General features: G+C 35.2%; 7 protein-coding genes across 12 annotated transcripts; 2 read left to right on the forward strand and 5 right to left on the reverse strand.

Annotated features, from left to right (window-relative positions):
* Positions 1-68: 68 nt before the first annotated feature.
* On the reverse strand, positions 69-3,043 carry LOC132911982 (E3 ubiquitin-protein ligase RMND5A). The gene is made up of 7 exons (XM_060969043.1): positions 2,852-3,043; positions 2,172-2,455; positions 1,948-2,085; positions 1,567-1,865; positions 1,377-1,479; positions 1,156-1,310; positions 69-1,036 (listed from the first exon to the last, which is right to left on the reverse strand). Exons 1-7 carry the CDS (start codon positions 2,985-2,987, stop codon positions 973-975), a joined length of 1,179 nt encoding a protein of 392 aa, XP_060825026.1. The 5' UTR covers positions 2,988-3,043; the 3' UTR covers positions 69-972.
* Positions 3,044-3,298: 255 nt separating this feature from the next.
* On the reverse strand, positions 3,299-4,343 carry LOC132911987 (V-type proton ATPase subunit e-like). Its single transcript, XM_060969051.1, has 4 exons — positions 4,116-4,343; positions 3,947-3,994; positions 3,779-3,866; positions 3,299-3,670 (listed from the first exon to the last, which is right to left on the reverse strand). Exons 1-4 carry the CDS (start codon positions 4,211-4,213, stop codon positions 3,647-3,649), a joined length of 258 nt encoding a protein of 85 aa, XP_060825034.1. The 5' UTR covers positions 4,214-4,343; the 3' UTR covers positions 3,299-3,646.
* A 124-nt stretch (positions 4,344-4,467) lies between these two features.
* LOC132911976 (uncharacterized) lies at positions 4,468-8,527 on the reverse strand. The gene is made up of 12 exons (XM_060969031.1): positions 8,133-8,527; positions 7,836-8,045; positions 7,587-7,772; positions 7,332-7,505; positions 7,123-7,247; positions 6,541-7,043; positions 6,255-6,457; positions 5,973-6,174; positions 5,684-5,890; positions 5,519-5,611; positions 5,158-5,445; positions 4,468-5,063 (listed from the first exon to the last, which is right to left on the reverse strand). The coding sequence occupies exons 1-12, from the start codon at positions 8,184-8,186 to the stop codon at positions 4,753-4,755; spliced, it is 2,556 nt and encodes an 851-aa protein (XP_060825014.1). The 5' UTR covers positions 8,187-8,527; the 3' UTR covers positions 4,468-4,752.
* Positions 8,528-8,629: 102 nt separating this feature from the next.
* Positions 8,630-11,616, forward strand: LOC132911983 (PRELI domain-containing protein 1, mitochondrial). 4 transcript variants are annotated; one of them, XM_060969047.1, is made up of 5 exons: positions 8,827-8,886; positions 9,583-9,701; positions 9,805-10,018; positions 10,104-10,352; positions 10,428-11,616. In XM_060969047.1, the coding sequence occupies exons 1-5, from the start codon at positions 8,842-8,844 to the stop codon at positions 10,587-10,589; spliced, it is 789 nt and encodes a 262-aa protein (XP_060825030.1). In that variant the 5' UTR covers positions 8,827-8,841; the 3' UTR covers positions 10,590-11,616. The 4 variants fall into 4 exon arrangements, with proteins under 4 accessions (XP_060825028.1, XP_060825029.1, XP_060825027.1 ...); XM_060969045.1 differs by lacking the exon at positions 8,827-8,886 and adding an exon at positions 8,630-8,739 and having other exon boundaries at positions 10,104-11,616; XM_060969046.1 differs by lacking the exon at positions 8,827-8,886 and adding an exon at positions 8,636-8,739 and having other exon boundaries at positions 9,587-9,701; positions 10,104-11,616.
* A 626-nt stretch (positions 11,617-12,242) lies between these two features.
* On the forward strand, positions 12,243-14,395 carry LOC132911986 (uncharacterized). The gene is made up of 5 exons (XM_060969050.1): positions 12,243-12,456; positions 12,543-12,580; positions 12,673-12,873; positions 13,599-13,689; positions 14,205-14,395. The coding sequence occupies exons 1-5, from the start codon at positions 12,432-12,434 to the stop codon at positions 14,255-14,257; spliced, it is 408 nt and encodes a 135-aa protein (XP_060825033.1). The 5' UTR covers positions 12,243-12,431; the 3' UTR covers positions 14,258-14,395.
* Positions 14,325-21,296, reverse strand: LOC132911977 (uncharacterized). 2 transcript variants are annotated; one of them, XM_060969034.1, is made up of 13 exons: positions 19,187-21,296; positions 18,995-19,118; positions 18,384-18,514; positions 18,181-18,315; positions 17,953-18,120; positions 17,757-17,845; positions 17,259-17,436; positions 16,959-17,181; positions 16,461-16,622; positions 16,221-16,375; positions 15,621-15,856; positions 14,894-15,125; positions 14,325-14,788 (listed from the first exon to the last, which is right to left on the reverse strand). In XM_060969034.1, exons 1-13 carry the CDS (start codon positions 19,245-19,247, stop codon positions 14,532-14,534), a joined length of 2,151 nt encoding a protein of 716 aa, XP_060825017.1. In that variant the 5' UTR covers positions 19,248-21,296; the 3' UTR covers positions 14,325-14,531. The 2 variants fall into 2 exon arrangements, with proteins under 2 accessions (XP_060825017.1, XP_060825016.1); XM_060969033.1 differs by having other exon boundaries at positions 14,325-15,125; positions 19,187-21,291.
* A 378-nt stretch (positions 21,297-21,674) lies between these two features.
* Positions 21,675-24,199, reverse strand: LOC132911984 (uncharacterized). 2 transcript variants are annotated; one of them, XM_060969048.1, is made up of 2 exons: positions 23,933-24,199; positions 21,675-22,996 (listed from the first exon to the last, which is right to left on the reverse strand). In XM_060969048.1, the coding sequence occupies exons 1-2, from the start codon at positions 24,018-24,020 to the stop codon at positions 22,425-22,427; spliced, it is 660 nt and encodes a 219-aa protein (XP_060825031.1). In that variant the 5' UTR covers positions 24,021-24,199; the 3' UTR covers positions 21,675-22,424. The 2 variants fall into 2 exon arrangements, with proteins under 2 accessions (XP_060825031.1, XP_060825032.1); XM_060969049.1 differs by having other exon boundaries at positions 21,675-22,993; positions 23,933-24,198.
* Positions 24,200-24,568: the final 369 nt, after the last annotated feature.

Consider the following 24,568-nt stretch of genomic DNA (forward strand, 5'->3'; position numbering starts at 1 on the left):
ATTATGATAGAGATAGAGATATATATATATATATCTATATGTGTGCATATAATATACATACACATATATACACAATATTAAATTTATTTATTCTCTAGATATCCAGGGTAGAAAAATATTTTGTTAGAGAACACGTATCGATGACTGACTATGTAATCATTTTCGACGGATGAATCAGATCCTACGTTACAAACGAAAAGACTATAATATGATTGCGTTAATACACATCGACTTTTTATGTAACTCACATATCATCTCTCATTGATAGCTATTATTACAAACAACTTTAATTGATAATTAACATTCAACAGCAGTATATACAAAAACATTACTTAATACTACTATAATCATATTATCGTATTCGCGTATACGTGAAGATGTGCAATATAAATATAAATAAATAAATAAATAAATATATAAATATATATATATTTATATATATATTTGCATATTTATTTATATATATATATATTTGCATATTTATTTATATATATATATATTTGCATATTTATTTATACGCATATATATATATATATATATTTGCATATTTATTTATACGCATATATATATATATATATTTGCATATTTATTTATACGCATATATATATATATATATTTGCATATTTATTTATATTTATATTTCATTCTCGAACAATTATAATTAAATTAACATACTTCAACTTATACGTAATTACGTTGAGATATTTACTTCTCAAAAGACACTAAAATAATAAAACAGTGTCAATTGTCGTCACCAAAGTATTTACCAAATATTCGACACTTTTCCATAGTAAAATGTGCTAATCTATTATTTGCACGTTTTGATGACAAGATCGGAAATCAATGTACTAAGCCAAATAAAAAATGACGATTACCAAATTCGCGGCATACAATGATTTGATCTAAGTATATGTATGTCCTTCCCGTTGGCTTAAGCGTTATAGATCGTTCACATTATTGTATCACAGTAATCTAAAAGTAGATAAGTCTAGCGTCTTCTGGATTTTGTTCTACTGGACAATATGGACATTTCAATCTGAAAAATAAAATTCAATTTTTATTTATATTCTATTAATGCCTCTTGCCTTTTATTATGTTTTTCCTAAGTGATTTCAATTTTTAATTTAACATTCGCCTTGTTATTAAAATACATACTTGTTTGCGTTAGTAAGTTTATTTAACGCATCTCTTGAAATAACATGTCCACAGACTAATTTCATTGGCGGATTATTCTCTGTACTTTGTTGTCTCAAAATTGGACACGCGAAAACAGAATGATAACGACCGTCTTTGCCGAGATCTATTTCAATCTGCGGAGAAAAATATCGGTTAAATAATGCAATATTTGTTTTCCGTTTATTTATCCAGTTACTTACAGGTAATTCATCTTTTCCATTCCAAACGGTATTTACTTGTCTTTGTTGCATAACTTGCTTAATGTTCAAAAGCGTTGGTAATGCAGTACAACCCGCATTAATGCTAGAACATAACGTTGCCAGATTTTCCTATCATTTATGCATTTATTTTTACGTGTTTTATGATATCAGAAACTATGAAGAAACATACCATACAGAAAGAGGACTATCTACGCTTAAACCAAATAATGTGCAAGCCTCTCTCGTGAATACATCGTGAATATCTAGCCATAAAGTAGGATCCAATAAATGACTGTAAGGAGAGGACTGTATGCCATTTGGTAAATATAATAATGTGCCCATTAATGCCTGCACCTCTTTCCCATGTCGTCCGACGTATTGCGTAAGATTTTGACGAGCATAATTTATTGCTTCAGTTTGTTTGCTAGGTCCTTGTTGAATCAGTCTTATAAAATGTAACCTATGAAGCTTAAACTCAAGAGACGAATTCTACAAATAATGTTTAATGTCAGATATATTTGCATCAAAATAGTGTTATCTGAGCAATGGCAATGGATGATGTTGTGCGTACTTGTGCTAGAAGTGCTTCTCTATGTCTTTTAGCCCATTCAAGCGCAGGTTCCAGATTTCTTTGCTTTAAACAATCCAATATATAATTTAATTCTGTGAATGGCTCCTTTGTACCTTCCTCTGTTTTAATTCCAGCTTCCTGTAATAACAGGTCCATTGTGTATATAGTTAAAAATTTATATGGTGTACATATGTGTATATAGAAATATATTTATATAGACTTACTGCTGCTAATTCTGCTGCAATATCCAACATGCCATGACGGTAAAAATGCTGACAAATAACTTGATTTAAAAGATGTGACTTTTCTGGACCTGAAAAAACATCTTCTCTGCTTGTACTTGCGAAGTCTGCAGTGAAATTTCTATCAATTGCTTTTCCTACTTTTGAAACAGAACCGTGTAACTCTCTGTGTTCTGTGGTTAAACGATGTACAGTTTCACAAACTTTTTTCATTGCCTCTTTTAATATTTGCACTTGTCCTGGGGTTAATTCATGATTTTCTGGTGCTGATGAACAAAAAATCCAATCCTTTTAAGTGGGATATCATATACGTTTAATGATAAATACGAGATTAAAGTGCATTCAAATACTTCGTGAATTCAAACTATGTAGAGATATTATCTAAAAATGTAAGCGAACGAGAGATATCTTGAACAAAGGAAAGTTCTACATAAACGTTGCGATAAAAGAGGTTAGAACTAGATAGAACAATATGAGAGGAAAATGGATAATATAAATATCTTTCAGGTTACACTTTTTGAGATCTACATATTCACATAGAAAAATTGAAATCTTCTTGTCCTATTTCCGCTTTCTATTACCACAATTTTTAAAAAATGTTATTTTTTGTTCATAGATTGTCAACGATGGCATTGTAAGTAGCGGGAGAGCTTTCAGTTTACCTTGAGTAAATTCCCTTTTTAAAGATTCGATATGATTTATTAGATCCTGCAGTACTGTCTCTGCATGCTCGTTTACCACTCCAAATTTTAATAAAATCTTGTCAACTTCACGTTCAACGACATTACACGCCTCCATTATTGTTTTTCTTAGCGATATCACGTCCTGCTTGTCACTTTTGCTTTATACACGAATCACATGTATGTAGATGTATATCTCACGTACACACATACGAGCATATACAAGTAACAGAGTTACATACCTTTCGTATTCACGAATGTGACATTGTATACGTGCGCGCGCGCGATTTTTATCTATAGCATGCAAATTTATTTTCATGTAGGATATCGATTGTCTTATTTATTAGTACAAAATTTAATGAGACAAGGGTCGTGTTAAAAAAATAAAATAAAATAATCACATATAATGGACAAGTAATATGTAACAAATTTCATTCGAACATGAATTGTTTTATTATTGTTGCGCTGTTATTATTATCATTATTATCTCTGTTACATAATATACATCATCTTTTTCACAGTATGAGATTATACTAAAACAATGTTTTACACTAAATGAAAATATACAGTTGTCATAAAATATATATATATATATTAATTTAATTTATCAGAATGTTTGCTTTAATGCTTGATTTATATTTTTAAAACTTCTGATATACACAAAAGCCTAATTTGTTTCACTTTCATTGTAGTAATTATAGAATTCACTAATTACAAACTTTTAGAAACAGTTTGATATACCCATAATAAATGCATTTTCCTCCTATGATAATTCTACTATTGATTAAATTGGACGTGGCTCTGTAACAAATACATTTGATGCAAGAAAAAAATTATGGTTATTAGTCCTGTGTAATTTATAGCAAGTATATGTATAATGATATTATTGTAATAAGAAAACATGTTTACCCATTCTCGTGCCATCATAAGAACCGTATTTTTAGGTAATTTTGGTCCGATTAAAGGATTCATTTGAGCCATATAGCAACATAACCAGCTGTAAGAACAAATAATAATTTGTATGGTATTTAATAAAAAAATTCAGTTAAATGCTTTATTTGACATTTGTCAACTTACAATAACCAACATGTAAATGCTGTCAACATGAGCATAACCTGAAGGATCCTGCAAGGAAAGAAAACACAGGTTATTATTCTAGTACTTCACTTTTGTTTTTAATAAAAACAATTTTTAAATATCTAGAATTTTTGTTCAGAATACTTATCAATTGTAATAAAACACGTACCCACGATTAGTACTTCTTGGAACAAATATTGGTAAGACAATTCCTACTATAGCCCATAATGCCGTAAAAAGTAACAGTGGTATTATTGACGCTCCCATTTTCTTTGTAATAAATAAATTTTTTATGTCTTTTAAAAATGGGCTGAACCCACCGAGCAACCAATTTACTGATGTAAATGGGAGTCACGTGAATATCTCGATTTGCTTTCAACAAATACACACACTAGTTTCACAAACGAGAATAGCGAGATACGATATATCGCATATACTTATTCGATACGATACACGCAGTTCACGATTGATTGACAATCGAAAAGTCGATTATTATAATCGAAATTAAAGTGGGTAGAGGCTAATTCAAAAACATTCCTTTATTAATGAAAATTTTACAAATCTTAAAATTCATGAAAAAATTGAAATAGAACATAGATGTAAGTAAAATCTCTATTCTTTATCTCCCCCTGTCTCATTCTTTCATTTCCTCGCTCTGAAAGTATTGTTGTCATGTTTAATAGAAACCACTTTAAGGTACTATATTTCAACAGCGAACGTTTATATTTTCTAATCGATGTACTGAAACTCCAAATTCAATGAAGATCAATGTTCTCCTTCACCAACATAAATCATAACGGCAACATTTAATCTCCAAATAGTCGTTCTTGTGTTATTTCTGTACTTTTATTCGGATGTTGAGTATCATCGTAACTTTTCGATATATCCACAACTGATGGCCCGTCACCTCCGCCGATCGTAGAACATTGATCCATTTTACCAGTTGTAATCTCAGATTGCGTTTCGATACATTCAACCAACGATTCTGTTAAACGTCTAACAGACTTTTTATCTGATTTTTCAGCGATCGTATCATGTTGCGTTTTTTCTACGTGATGAAACTTCGACGAGGTTGTGCACAGATTTGTACAGGAAAATACAAATCTTTCTAAAATACCTGAAAGTTTTATTATGCCAATAATTAGTGGTTAATTAAAATTATAACATGCAATAATTCAAAACTGAAATATTTTTGTGCTCACTAACGTTACCTGTTAGATTCATAGTTTCCTCAGACAAACAGATATCATCATGAGAACTAATACTGTCCCTGCTAAACAGATGCTGTCTGATACTAGTCAAACTACGTGGTTTTAACCTAATGTCGGTCAAGGATTGATCAACAGAGTCATTTTTGCGAGGTGTTTTATACATGACCGAACGTTCGGTGCGCATCTCGCGCCCTTTCTTGATATAAGGAATCAAACATGATAAATTCAATTGTGTTTTAGAAATACTATTCGCAGTCTGTATAGATAAGGGTGTTTTGCAACTGCTCACTAGAAAGATGTACCAAATAAAGAGTAACGAAGCATATAGGAGAATTAATGATACACAATATACTATTCTTACCTGTATAAGGAGTTCTTACATAGGCTAAAGGTTTTTGATGATGATGATCATTAGATAATCCATAAATTGTAGATGCCAATTTGTTACTCACGTCTAAGAAAGGAAAGATTCGTATATGAAAATATTATGTGCAATTAATTGGTAATTAAAAATAGAATAACCTACCGTGAATAGTATCACCTTGTCCCTTACTGCTTTTTCCATAACTTGTATTCATCAATGTTGTATTATTCATAATAGCAACTAAAGCAGGATGTAATCGTTTTACTACGTTTAAAATTAATTCGCATCTTTTTATTACTCGTAATTGCTGTGGTTCTGTAGCGTTATCCACTAAAAGACTTTTCGAGGCAGCATCAGCTTCGAATATTGCTTTAAAATAAAAAAAAAAAAAATCAATTATGGGTTTACATATAACAAAATATAAATTAACTATTTCATAATAAATACTTACCAGCTTTTAATTCTCTAATCATCATTATTGTTTGTCTTTCAATAATGTCGCTTCCAATATCGTTTATGGTGATACTTATTTGGCGGGAGAGCGACAAGGATCGAAGTACAATACTTTGTACTTGCGCTTGAGTAACAGGCTTCCTATTGTCGAGACAATTTGTCATTACAGAAATACGATCCTGAAGATCGTCTAATACTACCTAAAAATAATGATAATGGCGTAGAAATTTTGTATAGATGTATCTTTGATATGCATAGAATAGACATTGTCATAAAATACCTGACAGTAAGCACCCGAATCTATAATTAGATTAATCGCATCGTGTAACTTATTGACTTCCAATTGCCACTGTCCAGTTAACAGTTTTACATTTTCTCGCATTTCTTTACTCTCTGGATGCAAATAAAAGGTGGTAATGGCAGAAATCAACTCTGTTTCCAAAGATTCGAGACTTGCCAAACAGTTTCGTATTTGATTAATCCCTAGATAATACAGCATAAAGAATGGTGAATAACTAACAAGACACAGATGCGAACTTTGTATTAATTAATAGAGCTTGACTTACGATTTTTATCTTTGCAAGAGGCAATAGCGAACAATCCAATTTGCATGGATTTGTCTATAATTTGATCGAAATCCTCTATAGCATTGGATAAATCGTTCTTAGATCGCTTTTTAGCGCTTAATGAATTGCCACAAATTGTAACAAGCTTTCTCAGAGCGTGAAAGGGATCACTGAAAACTTCCATAACAAGATTCAATACCGACACATTAATTTTACGTTCTAATCGATAAAGCGCGTCGCTTAAACTGTTCATGAACAAATTATTCAATGCTGTATCAGATGATTCGGACGTTAATTGGAACTTCAAATTTTCATATTCAGATATAATCGACTGACAGGTTCCGGTTATCGCTTTAAAATTGCAAGGTTTGCAGACCTGTGCAATTGCCATCGCACACGAGAATACATCTTCTATTCGAAGCCATAAGTCTTTGCATTCCAATATTTGATCTTTTTGTGATTTATTTGGAATCTCTGACAAGATATCCAATACCAAATCCATTCTAAATATAAAATAAATTAATAAAAGAGATATAAAGTGCCGTTTCCTTAAAAGCAATTGAAATTAATTAGTTAGATTACCTATAAACAAAATGATTTTTTTGTTCAAATGCTTCATCCTCAGGTAATGAATCTGATATATCCAATATTTCTATTATCATCTTCAAGCAAAAGCAGAGTCTTTCACAGACATATTTCTTGCAATTCTATGCGAATAAAAGCATAAGTATCCTATTAGAGTAAGCTTGTGTGTGCTTGTAAAATGTAGAGATCATAAAACATTTTATTACATAGATTGGTGCATTTAGCCGGTGTTGCTCTTGTACTAATTGTACTAACAGTTTAAATGCTGCACACAACTGACACAAATATAGTTTGATCTTTTCAGCTAACAACTGACACACTAAGCTTTTTTTATATATTTGTAATGGTCCAAGCAATTCCAGAATGGAAGTGCCTAATTCCTGATAATATAATTTAATATAATATAATTAGGATAATTGTAGAAAACAATACAGAATGTCTTGTGTCTGTATCTTTTATACCTTGATGTTCTGAAAATGTTCAATTTCATTGGCTTGACCCATTTCCTTGATGTAGTCTAGGCATTCTGTCAACCTTTGTTTCAGTGGCAAACATTCTAATTTTTCTAGACCTTCAAGAGTTAATTTAAATTTATCTAACACAGTGGACAAAATTTGAACTGCCATTTCTTTGTCTATACTTTCAATCTAAAAGGAATTTTTTTATAATGGTTGATAATAAACTAATATGTATAATGTTCTTCAACATACAGACTCATCCATATATTTTAGTGAACAAAATTCTTCTACAATACTAATAATCTTCGATTCCATTTCTTCATAATCACTAATTTCTCCTTTTACCAAGGTATCAAATTTTTCTCCCAAACATTCCAAGTGTTCGAAGAGAGACGAGTTTTTTGACATAGACCCATTTGGAGTAACAGGGTTAGCATTTATTAATTCTTTCAATTTATTTACCTAAGATATGGAACACATTAAAACTTTGTTACTCTTTACAAAATTGAATAATACAGGAATGTTAGAAAACTGCTATATTTTTCTTACTTGTTCCTCCATGGGTATTAATATCCCTTTTATTTGCTTTGTCTTTATAGGCATTTTTAAACTTTTTATTTTTTAAACAATCAGTGATGATCGGCCTAATCTCGTAACTCTTGGTTGTTTGTAAACAACATGAAAATAGTAATTAATTGATTTTTAATTTACCACCACAACAAAACAGAAGCATAATCCGTTGATGTTTTGAATCGTTACGGTCTTACCACATTTCATACTGAAAAATGGTACATAACCAATTGCTTAACATTTTCTTTGAAATTTTTTTACGTACAGTGAGTGTTTAAATGGAATAATTTATCTTTAAACACGTGTGTTTTCATAGAAATTCCAGTGGACCAAGTTTTCTGGAATTAAACAAACAATTTATCTTTGTTTGTTTGTCTAATTCAAGTTGTCCATACTGACTCCTAGTGTATATGCAAGCATGCATTTGCACGTGCGTGAATTTGAACGAACATGTTGGAACACGGTAAGACACAGTTCGATAATATCGACGGTGGAACAAGTCGTTTACCAGTTACCCAATATACGACACAACGATTAAGTGACAATTGGATATGAAAAAAGTGTAATTTATTAACAAAATAACTGTGTAAGTAACATAACTATGTTATGAATTTTGTGTTAGCTTAGACTTTTAAACAAGTACTAATATAGTCTTCGAGAAAAAAGTGCTATACGTTCACAGTAAATCATGTTTCAAATCAAAATATTCTTTCAGAGTGGATTAATCTTTCTGGTATAAGCATTCTTGTAATCCTTTAGAAAAATTTTAATTATCAATGCATATTTGTAATTTCGTGATATTTTGGAATTATTACAAATCTCAGTAAATCCAAGTGATAATTTAATAATTTTATTTAGTAAGCTTTCAAATATCAAAAAAGGTTATATAATTTCATTCTCACTCGATCGGATAATTAATGATAGTTAATTCGTTTTCGTGTTAAGTTGATAAAATTATATTAATGCATGTGTATAAAAAATTTATCTTCCTTTGCTTTTGAATACGTTTTCGAATTTTATGCTCTTCATATGTAATATAGTATATACAACACGTGCATGTGTCCTCAATAATGGCTTAATACTATTGCATAAACCTCGAATTTCTTATTCATTCACAAGAAATATTATTTTTATTACTGTGATATTATATTTTTTGTACGTTATGTTAATGTTGTGATATTAATTTGTGGAACTACAAAAGTTTATTTCTAAACAAATTGATTTTTTGTATATTTTTGTGTTTTCTTTTCTCCTCTTTGGAAGGGAGAGAATTTCCTATATACGTATATGCTTTAATATGTGTATTTATATATGTATTCATTTGGTTCAATTTTGGATTAAAAGAAACAAGTTAAAACTAAGAATTGTTGATATATGAATAAGTTTGCAATTTGCAAAAAAATTTTTTGAATGTTATAATTCTGTTTAGACAGTACAAATTATACTGATCAACAAAATGGTGAAGTATTATGAAAGTAATACAATTTTCCAATTTAATTGGGATCAAGTAGTACGTGGATTTTGGCAAAGATATCCAAATCCTAATAGGTAGATATGAAACTCTAAATGCATTTGTGAAATATGTAAAACTATATTATTATTTACTGATAAGTTTTTAGAAGAAATAGTACAATTCAAATTATTTTTTCAGCACCCATGTACTTACGGAAGATACTGTATCAAGGAAGGTTAAAGATGGCATATTATATACCACACGACTTCTGACAAAAACTAACAGAGTACCAAAATGGGGAGAGAGATTTATTAGTAAAAGTGTTGTAAAAATTGTTGAAGAGACCATAGTGGACCCCAAAACGAAAACTTTAACAACATATACAAGAAATTTAGGTTACACTAAAGTCATGGTAATTTGGTATAGCAAGTTTGTAGGAGCTGTTGTATTGCGATTACTTGGAAATTAACTTTTATTATGCTTTCCTTGTTTCACAGGTTGTTGTGGAGAAAGTTGTTTATAAGGTGTGCGAAGAAAATCCTAATTGGACAGTTGCAAAAAGATCAGCTTGGATCGATAGTCAAGTATTTGGATTTGGTAGAGCTATTCAAGCATTTGGATTGGATAGATTTAAAAAGAATTGTACTCTGATGTATAACGGGTTTAATTATGTCCTAGCACATATGTTTCCACATACAGCACAGTATATGAATCCAACACTTTCTCAAATGGGTTTTACTCATCTAGTAAGAACAACGTACATAATCCAAGCGTCAAAAGGAAAAAATTTATATTTACATGTTTCTTTCTTTTTATTTCAGATCGATGAAGGAGCTGGGGCAAGGACTAGTCTCGCGGAAGATTTTCAACATTCGTTACAGGGTAGAGCGGAAAAAGTAAAGGACGCTGCTAAAAAGGCAACAGATTTGGCAAAGAAAAAAGCTGGAACGATTTACGCTGCGTATCAATCTGAACAGTCATAAATAAAGCGACATTATTGATGTGAACAACGATTTAAAGTAATTGGGGAACAGAAACAATAAAAATTAAAACAATTTCGAAATAGAACCGAAAGATAATTCTTGCAAATCGACCGAGCAAATAGGATGAAATCGTTGGTAATTGTTTAGCATTGTCAATATTTATGTTTATAATTGATTAAATAGGATTAATTCGTCGATGAAGCAAAGGAGGTGAAAAGAAATTTTTGTTTGAACTACTTTACTGTAATGGCTCTGTATAATATTTTCACGTTGTCATTCCTGTTAACTGCCAACTCATATTTAATTTTTAAGATTTATTTAAAATATTTTTGAGATAGATGGAACAACATTTTTAAAGATAACAATTACTGACGATGTTAAATTGCGCGAACATGGCAATATCGCTATGCGTGTGTATCTCACTAAATTCGGAAAGCTGACAAAACTGAGGTCGGAATATCTGTTTTCTGAAAAAATTTCTAAATTTTTTATTGCTTCAAATACATATGGTTTACTTTGATAACGTATAAACATGATTAAACACGATAATAAGAGAAAAATGTAGGAGGAAAAGTGTAGATTCTTTTGTAAATTATTAAAATAGTACAAGGAAAATTAGTCCAGAATTCGAACGAATGTATTCGTCTTAGTAAGAATCGAGCATAATCTCTTTAAACGAGATGGTTTCCAAACCGGGTGGTTTCTAAAGGAACCATAAGTAACACATATTAGTAATAGCGTGTACATATTGCACCTAAATATTAAACATTTTTTACCGGTACGACCCAAACTTCGTCGGTATCTATATAATATTTTATATTGGTGTCGATGGTTTTCGTACATAATTGTAAAATTGCAATTGCACTTAGAACATATTTGTGAAAATTCTGTATTCTGTGCACGCTTTTGCGTACATAGCGTAAAATAAGATATCTGGATGTATACATATTACATAAATATATAATAGAAGAATTTATATAAATTCTAGTTACAGATTATATCACGTTTACGTTGAAAGAAATCCTAATCTGATATTTGTCTAATAGTCTGATAATCTGATAATCATCATTGTAACTCATGCAAATATTATGTAAACAGATAAATTGTATATTGTTAAAATATATGAATAAATTAGTATTGAAAACTAGGAAACAATTTTATACCTTCTTATTTTTGTAATTAAATATTATTAAACATGATTCGAGATTTTGTCCTGGTTTAATTGATTTATACCGAAAGAGTATCTTTAATATGAAATACTCGTCACTAACCTTGAGTAAATCTCACGGAAAGTGAGACCTCCAAGCTAAGCGATTCATTATGTATTTATAATGTATAACATGTATAATATATACGAGACACGTAACGAAGACGTATCATTTATCTTTGCTCTGCATAATAAGATAACCAACAAGGGGATAAGAGAGAAGCATAAACTAGCAATTCTAGAAATGGTCGTTTATTACTTCCTGTGTTGTTATTTTCGAAGGTGTTAAAAAAAGAAAGAGAAACTAAACAGTGCACAGAATAGTGGCCGAACAGGAAAATCCAGTATTTGCATGTATCAAGTAGTTCGCGCGGGGATTTTTAAGATTAATCAACAATTCTCTCTGGTTGGCTACTACTGCTACTATTCGTCGTCAATCTTTCGGCTCGTTCGACTCAGCTATAAAAGTACGCGGACGACTTCTTTCCATTCAGTAAACTCTCGATCTTGGTGCATCAATCACACGTGCAAGAATATAAAGATCGGGAAAGAAAGGAGAAAAATCCGCAAAGTGTGTTTATTTGTGTACGAGTATAAATTTACGAAAGAGAAAAGGAGGTGCACGATTAACCAAAATGTGGCAACTTTGTCTAGTGTTAGGTGAGTATGTCTTGCGAAATAAATGGATCGTAAAGATTTGTATAAAGGATCGATTTACGTTCTAACGATGGAAATGCATGTTGTAGCTATCGCATCGAGCAAAAGCGTGATCGCATTTCCACAGGTAAGGATAATTGAAATCGTTTAATCGTTAAAACGTTTTATACGTTTTATCAATTGGATTTTGAATTAATTAACTGTTGCTGTCGTACAAAGAACGATGGGCAGTCTGGTGGCAAAGTCGAGATTCAAACGATACCCAGTACGTTCTCGGTGGACGGATTTGTTTTTGACGGACCTGCAGACGGCAGAAATGTCGCAACCGCGGCTAGCACCACTAGTTCCGCAACACCTTCGACGACCACGAGGGTTTCTTCCTCCAACTCTCAAGTGGACCTGTGTATGACTACGTGTCCGGTGAGTCATGGAAGTCCTTGAAATTTTCGATCTTTTTCTTCCTTTCTTCTATTTTATCGCGGAGGTTTGTTAAAACGTGTCGAAGGTTATGGCTATTTATTCGTTATACCGGTCATACTGGTTTAACTTGGTCTATAACTTGCCGAACTGCCAAATGACACATGACTCCTGACGTTGTATAAAGGCGAGATTTCCTATAAGCATTAAGCCAGTTACTCATGTTTCAACCAGAACAATCCACAGGCATGCTGTTCTTCCTAGTTGAAACGTCTTATGTAGTATTTTTTCATTTTTCAAAATATATTGAGATGTTTACTACAGTTCTCGTATCTTTTATCTTTCGAGACGTTAATTGCAGAGCTGACGTCACGGGGTTGCTCAGCGTGACTAAAATTTTTGTTTCCTTAACACGTACTGACGACGGTGACGTGGTATTTTCCGCTTTTAAGAGCTACCAGACCATGATATCAACGTAGTGTCATCCGCAGTCAATGTGTTATAAATTATATTGTACAGAAGTAGGATAGAAGTATAGAAGAAACGACGACTACATATTTTAAATCGAATGAAGAAGAATAGCATTTGAATTAAGAAGAATATCGTACGTCTGGGGATACGCGACTAACGCTTATAGAAAATCCTGTCCTCTATTCATATGGGTTGAAAAGCTGGAAAGTGAAACGCGATTCGTTGCACTAAATGAGAAGGGGTGATCAAATTTTCAGACGACGAGCGAATACAATCCGGTATGCGGCTCGGACGACGTTGAATACTCCAATCCAGGACAATTAACCTGCGCATCGGCATGTGGAAAAGGTAAGGAATTAGTCCATACGTCACGGAATATTTGCGACTAAATTGCGGAAGTTTAGACAAACTCAAGATATATGCAGGAAGTACATGCAGGACAGATAAGTAATACGGAATGTGACAGCAAAATAGAATATATTTTTGAGATGCTTTAATTTGACGAAAGATATTGATACTCCTATCGAAGTTTCACTTTACTTTGCTTATCACTTTACGAAAGTATGCACTTTGCATAAACTTCCGCAATCTACTCGTTACATTTGGAACGAGAATTTAATTTTCCTCGTAATACACGCGGTTAATGAGCGTTAGAGTCATTTTGTAATTACGAAATGGCATTGATACCTGTGCATTATAACGTGTATTATAAGGAAAACTGAATTATACTATGTAGCGGCGATCTTATTCGTTAAGATTATGTTCAAAATTGATAAGTATCCTATAACTTACGGACGTGTGTAAGTCTCCATTCCCTGTCTATCTAAAACTTATCAATGAAACGCGTTTGTTCTTTGTTGCAGATGTTACGTTAATACACTACGGAAAATGTAGGACTACGAAGATAAGAGGATAGATGACTTAATGACTGCATATTACCGATCAACAATATTGATACGCGAATATTACTCACATAAGACTAGTTTACCGCGTAGTTACGTAATTGTCTATTCATCGTTGTTTCTTCTTTAATACAAGTTTTGGTTGAAAATAATCACTTCCGCGGCCTTGTATCTCACGTTCTTTCCTACCATCCATTCAATCATCGTAAAGAAACCGATTGGAAACGTGTCAATGACAAAGAGAGGGGAGAAGAAATGTAGCTATGCGAGCAATCCAATCAGAGTGAGTCAGTCACGAGATAAGGAGGAAAGATTGTGATCAGCCCATCTGACTCTCCGCGCTACGTCCAAGTTTCCTCCGTGAATGCCGTAGAGATGCCTGGCTAGGATATTGGCTCTGTCTTCTTCCGCTCGTATGGCTGTTCTTCTGTATTGTGCAACGGTCAATAGACAGCCAACGATAAGCGCTATTTGGACGATCAACAAGAAGATCAGTAAACTCAAAGCGAGACTAGCGTCGACGCAGAGCAGTCCGTCCACAGAATCTAAGGGCAAGATAGAACAGAAATAATACGCGAGCAAAATCGGACGCGAAATAAAAAGAAAAGTTTTCAGTTGGTTTGGAGATTGCAAAAGTTTGCGAAACTCACTTCCTCCGGCGATTAGGACGGTATCAGGAGACGAATTTTCCCTCGAAGATAAACGATCAGCCGACGACGCGACAGAATTTTGCACGATTATGGAGAGTTCCAGCGATAACTCGTCCGGAGTTTCGTCCTTGGACGTTGGCGTTGTTTCGGTGTGGTAGGTTGTCTGCGTACTCCAAGACTCGCTAGCTCGTTTCTTTTTTCCATAAGAAGGTTTATCGCCGTTGCAGTTGGTCTGTAACATGTATCACGCGATGAATCGATCATCGGGACGATCGTAACGTATTCTTGGAGGAAAGGACGTATGTAGTGACGTTAAATTAATATTAAATCGAATAGGCTTGGAAGAACACGAGAATCTTCTGAAACTTTTGAAACCGTATTTTAAGAATCTATAAGAAGAGTTTCAGAAGCATAAAATGTAAATTTAAAGCTAATGCTACTTTTACAGCTTGATCTTAAGTAACAGTTACTATAAGTAAGCTTGTAACTAGAAATTTTAAATATCAATTTATAAGGATTTTAGTAATTTTTTAAAAATTAAGCTATTTTCACTGTATAGCGCCTTTAAACTAATAAAGATGCAGATATACGATCTTAGTTGCAATTAAATCGATTGATGTTCTCCTGTCCCTTAATGTTTTCATTTACATTTTCGCCATATTCTTCCCATCAAGGGTACCAAGAGAAAAGGATCGTAGTGATAAATGCGACTGTGCATTTAACTCACCGGTATGCACTTGTCCGAGCAGAATCGGACGAGTACGTTGAAACGGACTCGTTGACTATTGGGGAACTTGAAGGCTGTGAAAGTTGCGATTAATGAACGACCATCGACTGGATCCTTTGAGAGAGCAGGAAAGGTGGTTGGATCGGTGGGACATCCGAGTTCGTCTAATAGTAGATACGAGGCATCGCCAGAAGCGCTGCTCGCTACTAAGTGTCCGGCAGTAATGTCATAAGGACCTACAAGCCATAAATTGTAGGAAATTACATGTACAGAATAATTCTTGCTATTGGAACAGATTATATCTCTTTTCTGGTTAGGGTTAGAGCGAATGTTAGATGAGAAAGACGTAAGATCTGTGATTCTACAAGTACAGTTCTTTCGTATGTGCAACGATGTATTGAAAAGATATACATACACTTTTAGGAGGAGCGTATCTATATCTTTTAAACGTACGTTCGTTACTTGGAATATTTTGTGTTAAAAAGCGATAAAGGGAATTGCGACTGAGACGATTAGGTTAAAAGCTATTTTAAGTTTAATTATATTTAGAGCGTGTAGAAAGATAAGGAAACGAAGATTACTGTAAAAACATTTCATTACCATCTGGTGGACTCAGTTGAATCTTCAGAGTGAGCTTCTGACCTAAATGCGTGACCATAGCGACTGCCGAGTTCTCGTCTAATATCCTCATGGTGACTATCGGTGCCTGCGAGGACGCGTTGACGATCGTTGAAGAGATCGGCGGCACTCCTGCGCTAAATAATATAGGAAATGGAAAATGGAAAATGGTGTATCGCGAGTATCGCATGGTCGATAGAAAACGAAGACATAGATACTCACTTTGGATCGAGAAAACTAAAACTAGATTGAACGGTGACGTTTTTTGGTTGCGGAGGTGCTTGATCGTTTAACGAGCATCCAACCCTGACTGCTTGATCACCAAGTCGTTGAACGATCGGATTGAATTGTACCACGATCGTTGCCCAAACCAACGGTCGCGTTCTACGAATGACAATATCATTCTTTTTCCGTTTTTGTTACACTACTTTTGGTTCTTTGGCAGACAATCGAGTTACGAGTTACCTTCTTGCGTTAATGTTTTGTGACGTCTTCAGGGTAAATTTTAAAAAGCAAACTGCAAGTTTGCGACACGATAGTTTCCCGAGAAATCAAAAACATGACAGACAGAAAGAAAGTTTGCAATTTATAAAAGATGCTCGAACTACTTACTCCTTCAAGATTTTCTCCAATTAATGTTTCGATATTCGAACCGTGTAAACTCTAATTGTACGCTGACTTAACGATTGTGCTATATTGATTTCATTTATGATATCTTACCGATTTTGATCGTCTACGGAGAAGGCAGGGTGCAATCCGCAACGAAGGGTACCTTCGCGAATCTGGTCAACGGGTGGAATAGGTAACGTCAATATTGTTTGATTACTGCCTGTACCTTGAACGCCGCAGGTATCCGCGTATCCGTTCGAGTAAAGCCGGCCAAAGAAGGGGTCGCTCGTTTTCAACTCGACCGTCATCGTCGAATTGTTGCACCGTACCTTCACTGACCACGAGAAACATCAAGCGTGAAATCTATCATACCGCATGATTCGATTTTAAATCTAAGACAAGATCACTTACGATCTAAACAAGGTTCTCGCTCTCTGTAGACCACGTTCGTCGCGTCGATCAACGAGCTAACTCCTAGACTGGTGGTGTCTTCCGAGTGCAGTAGGCAAAGTGGTTGACCCGACGAATTGGCAAACGTGTATCCCCGACAGATAAAACCATCCACGCTCGAGTCGCATCTTTTCTCGCACTGCGTCGATTTGATCGTTGAACGAAATTAGGCGAAACGACAAGAACACATACGAGACATACAAAGCAGAATTAGAGGATTAACACCATCTGCAACTCTGTTGCATGAGCTAAATGAACAGGAGCGAAGAGAAGTCTTATAGGTTTGATAGATCGATCTGTTATTCCTATTATTAGAGATGTTTATGCACATATGGAAAATTTCAATGTGACAAGATATGCATGAAAATAAATTAATAAGTCGGTTATGACTATGATTAGATATTTATGCATGTAATAAATTCATTGTTTTGAATAGCGTATAAAGTACCAAGAATTTACCTGCTTCTCGTCAAGGTCCATCAAAGCGACGTCAGAGTACGGTAACGAGACATTTTGGAATTCCGCGTACGAGCAATACTCGTCTTTGGCTGTAACACAGAGTTTTTTTGTTATCGATCATTGTGTCCGATTCAGTTATGACTGGTACTGATCGGTTTTCTAAGTTTCTGCAAGTTACTAGAAAGTTGCTACTCACACAGATTTCGACATTGATCTCTGAGGTACTCGTCTCTGTACATGGACGCCCTGTACGCTCTCGGTCTGGTTCCTCGTTCGTGCAACGAGAGAGAGCATCGTCCGAACGCTGTTTGCTCGATCGAAAGAGGTTTCGAAGTCCGAAATTGCGCGGACTCGCAGCTTCTTCCTGGAAGGAAATCGCAAACGAGTTAGCTCGATCGATTTCGACTCGATCTAGCGCGCTTACCTGTCTCTATGCATTTCTCGTAACATTGATTCCTCGTGATCGGACCAGATAGATGGAATGCGCTGGAATCGATGAACACCGCTCCTGGACTCCTCTCCACCTGCCAAAGTTTTCGTTTCGCGCAGCTTGCCGGCACTGACGGCAAACAAAAATAATTTCGGCGAACAATACAAAATGATATAAATAGTTCGATTTCAACTTACCTCTCACGCAAACTCGGTGGTAAAAGATAGAATTCGGTTCGGGTACCAGTTCGTCGTCCCCTATTCGCACGCTGTAGCAGACGCTTCTACCAAAGTCTATCACGAACGCGGTGCAGTTTACGCGTTCGCATCTGAAGTTCGAAGGAAGACGTTGGTCAAAGAAACATATTTCGTTTACCTTTTCCGACGTTTTCACTGGTTGTTACTATTACTTGATTTAGATTTTACAGGAAGATAGGATCATTCGAATCAATGGACGTTTGTTTCGGACTGAGCAATTTGTCTTGCAATCGGTCAAAAAATTGCCAAAGTAGTTCGTAACAAATAATACACAGAATAGGAACGTATAAAATGTAATATTTAAATAAACATTTACTAAAGTAAAATAAAACTGACGATTTTATTTTATTATATAATATCAGACATTCTATGAGAACCATAACGAATATACACCGTAAGCAGTATATATTTTTTATACCTACCACGATATATCAATTCGTATTATATATACCAAAAACCTAAGAGATCCGTAAGAAATTATTCTCTAAACAGTTCATTTTGGATTCTTCCTAGTTTTACTACACAGCGAAAGGGGTAAGATTCGCGCCTACCTTTCGAAGCAATGCTTCGTTATTCCGTTTGAGTTGACCGCGCTAAAGAGAACTGTTTGCGCGTCGATGGTTTCCGGTTTAACGCCAGCGATTTTCTCCCAACTGTTGTGCGAACAGCGGCCCTCTACAACCAGAGGCAAACCAGGCGACTCGGTCAAACGGTCTACATACGAAATTTTAGATGATTTTTACCTGTTCTCGTGATAAAGCCGAATATCACGATCCCCGCGAGAAGACGAGCGATCGCCGTCATGTTTATCGCTCGTCTATCGATCGCATGGCGCAAGCAGCGCAGGCGCGCGATCGGTCCGCGAGCTTCGATATCGTGCCAAGGATTTTCGCGAACGTTGCCTCGCACGCGGTCGTGTACACGACGATGTATCAGCTTCGCTTACGTAACTACCCTGAGTTCAGTCGGATAAAAAATAGTCGGGACGAAAATTCAAAGTTTCTCCGGGGAAATCCGATTGTTTACGAGTCGTAGTAAGTCATGATTCTTGTTAAGTCTCGTTCAGATTCGTCAAGTTACTTGAATCCAAGTTACTTGAGTGCAAGTAATCCGATCTCAAGTGGATATTTAACCTTTTGCTCTCGGTTTGCTAATTGCGCTGGTAAAATCTTTTCCATGTCATAATCCTAATATGGTAGAGTTCCATTTATTTTATTCGAACGACGAATTCCACTTATCGCAACGAAATTTTAGTCGAAGCTCGTTTAAGTGAACGTTTGCCGGTTGATTCATTCACGTATCGGAACGTTGCTAAGCTGCTACTACGTCACCAAAAATAATAAGTAATGAGGAAAATTTGCGAGCACCTATTACGCCAACTCCAATTATTACATATAAATTGTTTGTTTCTCGACGAGGTCAGATAACCGTCGCTAATGACCGTGTTTGTCGTTAAATGATGGAAGAAGTTTAGATAAATGGAATTTTAATAGAGTATGAGTCATGTAAATTACGGATATTTATATGAAAGAAATTTGACAGAATATTTGAAGCCAACTGAACGATAGCGACGTAGACGAAGGAGTTGCAAGTTACTTGAATCAATCTGAACGAAGATAATGATCGAAAGAAGCTGCAAAGTAGCGGAATCGGAGTCGATTAACGCGGTAAACGACCCATTGCCGCGACGATCGTCATCGAACGAATATCTGCGAACGACTGGTCGGTTTAGGGATTCGGTTTGGAAAAGACGCGATTCAACTGCAATTTCGCGAGCAACTGATGCACGCTGGTAGAGGCGCGTACGCGTTCACCTGCATTGTGGCGAGAAACGAATAGGAACGAGCGCGTGCACGTCCGCCCGCGCGCTCGCGATGGTCCACAAACGAATAATCGCGGTGTGTTGTAACGCGATAACATGTAAACTCGTAAACGGATGTTTGATGGATTGTAAGACACGCGAATCGAGTGTCGTTAAAACGAGCTTCCACTAATACAATTTAATACGATATTATATAAACTATAAAATACTATACTCTTATTTTTCATCACGCAGACTAAACACACAATCCATCTGTACATAGATTTTTAATCATATAATTCTTATGTGTCTTGCGTGGATTTGACGTGCGATCTGGCGAACCAGATGTGCGAATTAACGACCGTGGTTGGCGTTGAAACGTGACTTCGGATGGGCGGGCGCGTTCACGGACGCTTACGGTCATCAACGACAAAGGCTTGGTCGCGACGCGGCGCATCCCGGTGCATCGGTGCTTATCGCTCCACCACATACCGTGGGCAATTCGCGTGTAATTAGTTGTATACGCGAGGTTATGGAAATTCTATGACTCAAAAGCTTACGACTTAACGAATTTTATAAATAGAATACGCGAAACCGACTAAGCGGCCAGCTATCGGCAGACGGTTATTGTATGTTGAATAAAATTTGCTCATTTCCGGTGAATGGAGAACACTATGACGTTGAACGTTCAAAGATGAAGCTGATGTTAGATCGTGTGGATTTTACTGACGATTTCATGGTTTTCGCACTTCGTGTACGAGCAGCAAAGAGCTGCGGGGAAGAGGCGAGTCGCGGCGAATAGTACGATGACGCGATGCATGATTAGAGGCGTCCTTCGATTTACGTAACAGTGATTTTACACGTTCGGTTTCGTTGTTTACTCACGTCATTCTGCTTTTCCTGGAATACGCGGTTTAATCCCTAACTGAGTCTCGTGACGAACGATCAATGAACCGATACGTCGCGAAAAGAGACTGACATCTACTGTTAGCATGTTGCGTTTTGTCTCAACATTACAGATCAGCCCCACGGAAAAAGCGATTTAGAATGATCACGAAATATCGGGACGAATATATCATCTAATTATCGTGAAAGTTTAAAGTCCAGATAACTAATATCTGCTTCCAAGAAAATAGCAAAAAATAAAAAAGAAAGAGAATGGCGAAAGAATCGATTGCATGCCAAATGTCCCGCATTGCATTTTTAGAACCGATTTTACTGGTAATTGTATAGGCAAGTAATTGGCGAACGTATCTTGCACCCGCACTCCTTAACAATGGAGAAGATTTCTCCTGTTATTCTTTACACTTGTTGCTGTTCTGGTTGCAAGCGTTTTCGCAAGACGATCATAAAACAAGAAAGATAAAGATGATGAAAGAAGCGCAATGACTGATAAGAGGATAAAACAAAGGTATATAAATTATGTTGGGTAGAAGATTAAATATATATTTCAAAACGTGAAATGTAACATTTATAAGAACTTTTAGGAATTTTTATCTTTTTTCGATCTTTCCAAACGAAGTGTAACGACAGCGGCTAAAAATTTGTTGCCATTCACTTTATTATACATATAAACTCTATTATAACAATTAATAAATTGATCTGTCCGCATTGATTATCAAGAAATATTTCTCGAACATACGTCTGTTATTCAGGTCATCACTGTCTTTTCCTCCTTTAATTTATTTGATATACCACGTTAGAAAAGTTGATGGAGAAATCTTATTTCCTTTACACGCATATTAACACGCAAATTAAAAATTCCCATACAAAAACATTATCATGAAATAAATAATAATAATAAATTGTTTTAAAAGCTTCTTCTCATACACGTCTTGCGCCCGGAATTTTATATTTTCTTCTCCTCACACTAGAGCGTATTATCAATCTTTAATATGTATCTAAATATATTACACAACAGTTAACCCAGATTAAATCAACGTGACAAACGAAATATGTACACTTGCTCATACAGTTTCATATTTTTGTCTCGATAAAATTAAACACCATTAGATACCAACATCTAACAAACAAAAAGAAAAAAGGAAGAGATAAAAGTAGAAATAGAAAGTCTTAAATACCAAACATTATGACTTCTTTGACGGCTCTAGCGTTAAAATCAAGAAAATAATTTCGACCAGCCTTTCGAGCCAAAATTATATCACGATGCCACGTGAGACTCATGAACTGCTCGAGGCGATATTAGCGAACAGACGCAAAAAGGAATAAAGAGAATCGGCATCTCCAATCGCCTCGTTCATAAAGGATGGCAAAACATTTGACTGCTTGAGTTCGTTGAGCACATCGCGGAGCCAGGGTAATAGTCGCATGCGTATAAAGTTCCATATCAATTTTGCTATAGTTGTTATGATATTTCCGACTTGTCCACCAACAGAATCACCGACCGAGCTTGTCACTTGTTGGAAATAGCTTATCGGTAACTGTAGCAAGTTCGGCAAATCACTTATTAAATCTGATAGGCCATTTGATACATTTGATCTTCGTCGTCTTTGATTAGGATTCTGGTTGTTATTGATCAGTGATAAAGAGTTTTCAATGTTTTCGATCCACGAGAGAAACGTTGTTTTGACATTCTTGATGATCGAAAGGATAAAGTTTATAATATCGGCCACCAGATTAGTCGGAACACTAATAAGCGTCGATGCGACTTTTTCGAAGAAGTTGAGTGGAGAGGTCTGCCGCGTGATGCGCTGCAACTTTGTAGCAACCTCGTTGCTCGGGACAAGTCCTACTGGAACGTGATCTCGTTAATAAAATTGGACTACCCTTGAACACGTGCCTCTTGCGCAATCGAAGATTCATATTAGCGTTATTAGCAAAATTCTACGAGTCACAGCAGTTGCAAGCTACCGGTATTCGTAAACCATGAATAAGAATGATAAGTTTGTTATCAATGAAAAAGGAAAGTTTATGAGTAAAGTTAACGACAGTTACAAGCCATGTGATAAAAAGTTGGGAAATTGTAAAAGAGAAGTCTATAATTTATAGACGTAACGTAACACATATCTGTGACGCAATATGGAGTCTTGTAACTTGCCAATTTATCAACATACCTAGTATTAGTAAATAGACAAACTATATGCCGGATTACGAAATTCTCTTTCACAATTTTACGATTTCACACCGGTATTTATATAAAGAATTGCATCGAAGATTAATTATTATATATTATATATTAAAGATTATCTGCAATTATCAATAGGAGCAGAAAACAAGTCAAGACGATCGGTGGATAAATTTATTTACAAGAGCAGGTATTCCAGCGGTAGAATCAGAAAATTGAGTCAGTTTTAAAAGCGTCAATGTTGAAAAGTCGGATGCCGCGTAACAGGCGTGAATACGAATTAAGATTGATAAGATAGAATAAATAAACGAATGAATAAAGAAGTCTACCAGTGTAAGTATGTAGTTGTTAATGGCCTTAAACAGAGAAAAAAACGTATTCGCAATAGTTCTTCTATTTAATTCGTAATGTGATAGATGACAGGATAACTCGTAAACTTTGCCTTTAATATTTCATTGTCAGACATACTATTACAATAGTAATAGGGAATTTATTAATACTAATGTTTTGTAGCTATCGACTTAAAAAGTTTCGGTAATGATAAGATATTCAATGGCGCAAGATTGTGTAGCAGTCGATCGATCGATCGCAATTGATTTTTACCTTGATCGAGAGAAGAAACAGCAGGAGTAGCTCCACATAGTGCACAATAGCACATCGACAACAGTAAGACAATCGTAACGGTGTTCATGGCGACAGTTCGATGTGGATCACGGTTGTTGGAAACTTGGTCTCTGACTTTTGGTCGACCATCGGAATCGCGATCGGCTTATACCCTTTATCGACTTCCCAACACGGTCAAACTGTCATTTGACTCGTTATCGATGCTAATTTACAACCTTGCATGCTTTTTACGTGTCACGCGATGTATCGCCTAACGGAAAATTGCGTCAGTCGAATATTTTTCAGTATTATTTATTGCTGTTTATCGCGTGCAAATCGACGCTTATCGCCAAATGCCAACCCTCTTGCTTGACTCACCTCGAACTACACAGCGAAATGTAGGAGGAGCGGGTGGACTGATTGCGAGCCGTGGCAATTATATTCGACATTATCGCATAATTTCGAATTTTCACGAAGAAAAATTCTTGCAATTTGTTATTCATTTTTACACAAATAGTTACTATCACGAGTTGCCATTTTCTGCTCGTGTCCGGCACCGGACCGGGTTCGGCAACGTCATTTAGAATCATACTCCGCATTCTTCGTCGTCTACCTCTTAAAGATCAAGGATGCAGG

Source organism: Bombus pascuorum, chromosome 11 (assembly GCF_905332965.1).
Source record: "Bombus pascuorum chromosome 11, iyBomPasc1.1, whole genome shotgun sequence".
Lineage (NCBI taxonomy): Eukaryota > Metazoa > Arthropoda > Insecta > Hymenoptera > Apidae > Bombus > Bombus pascuorum.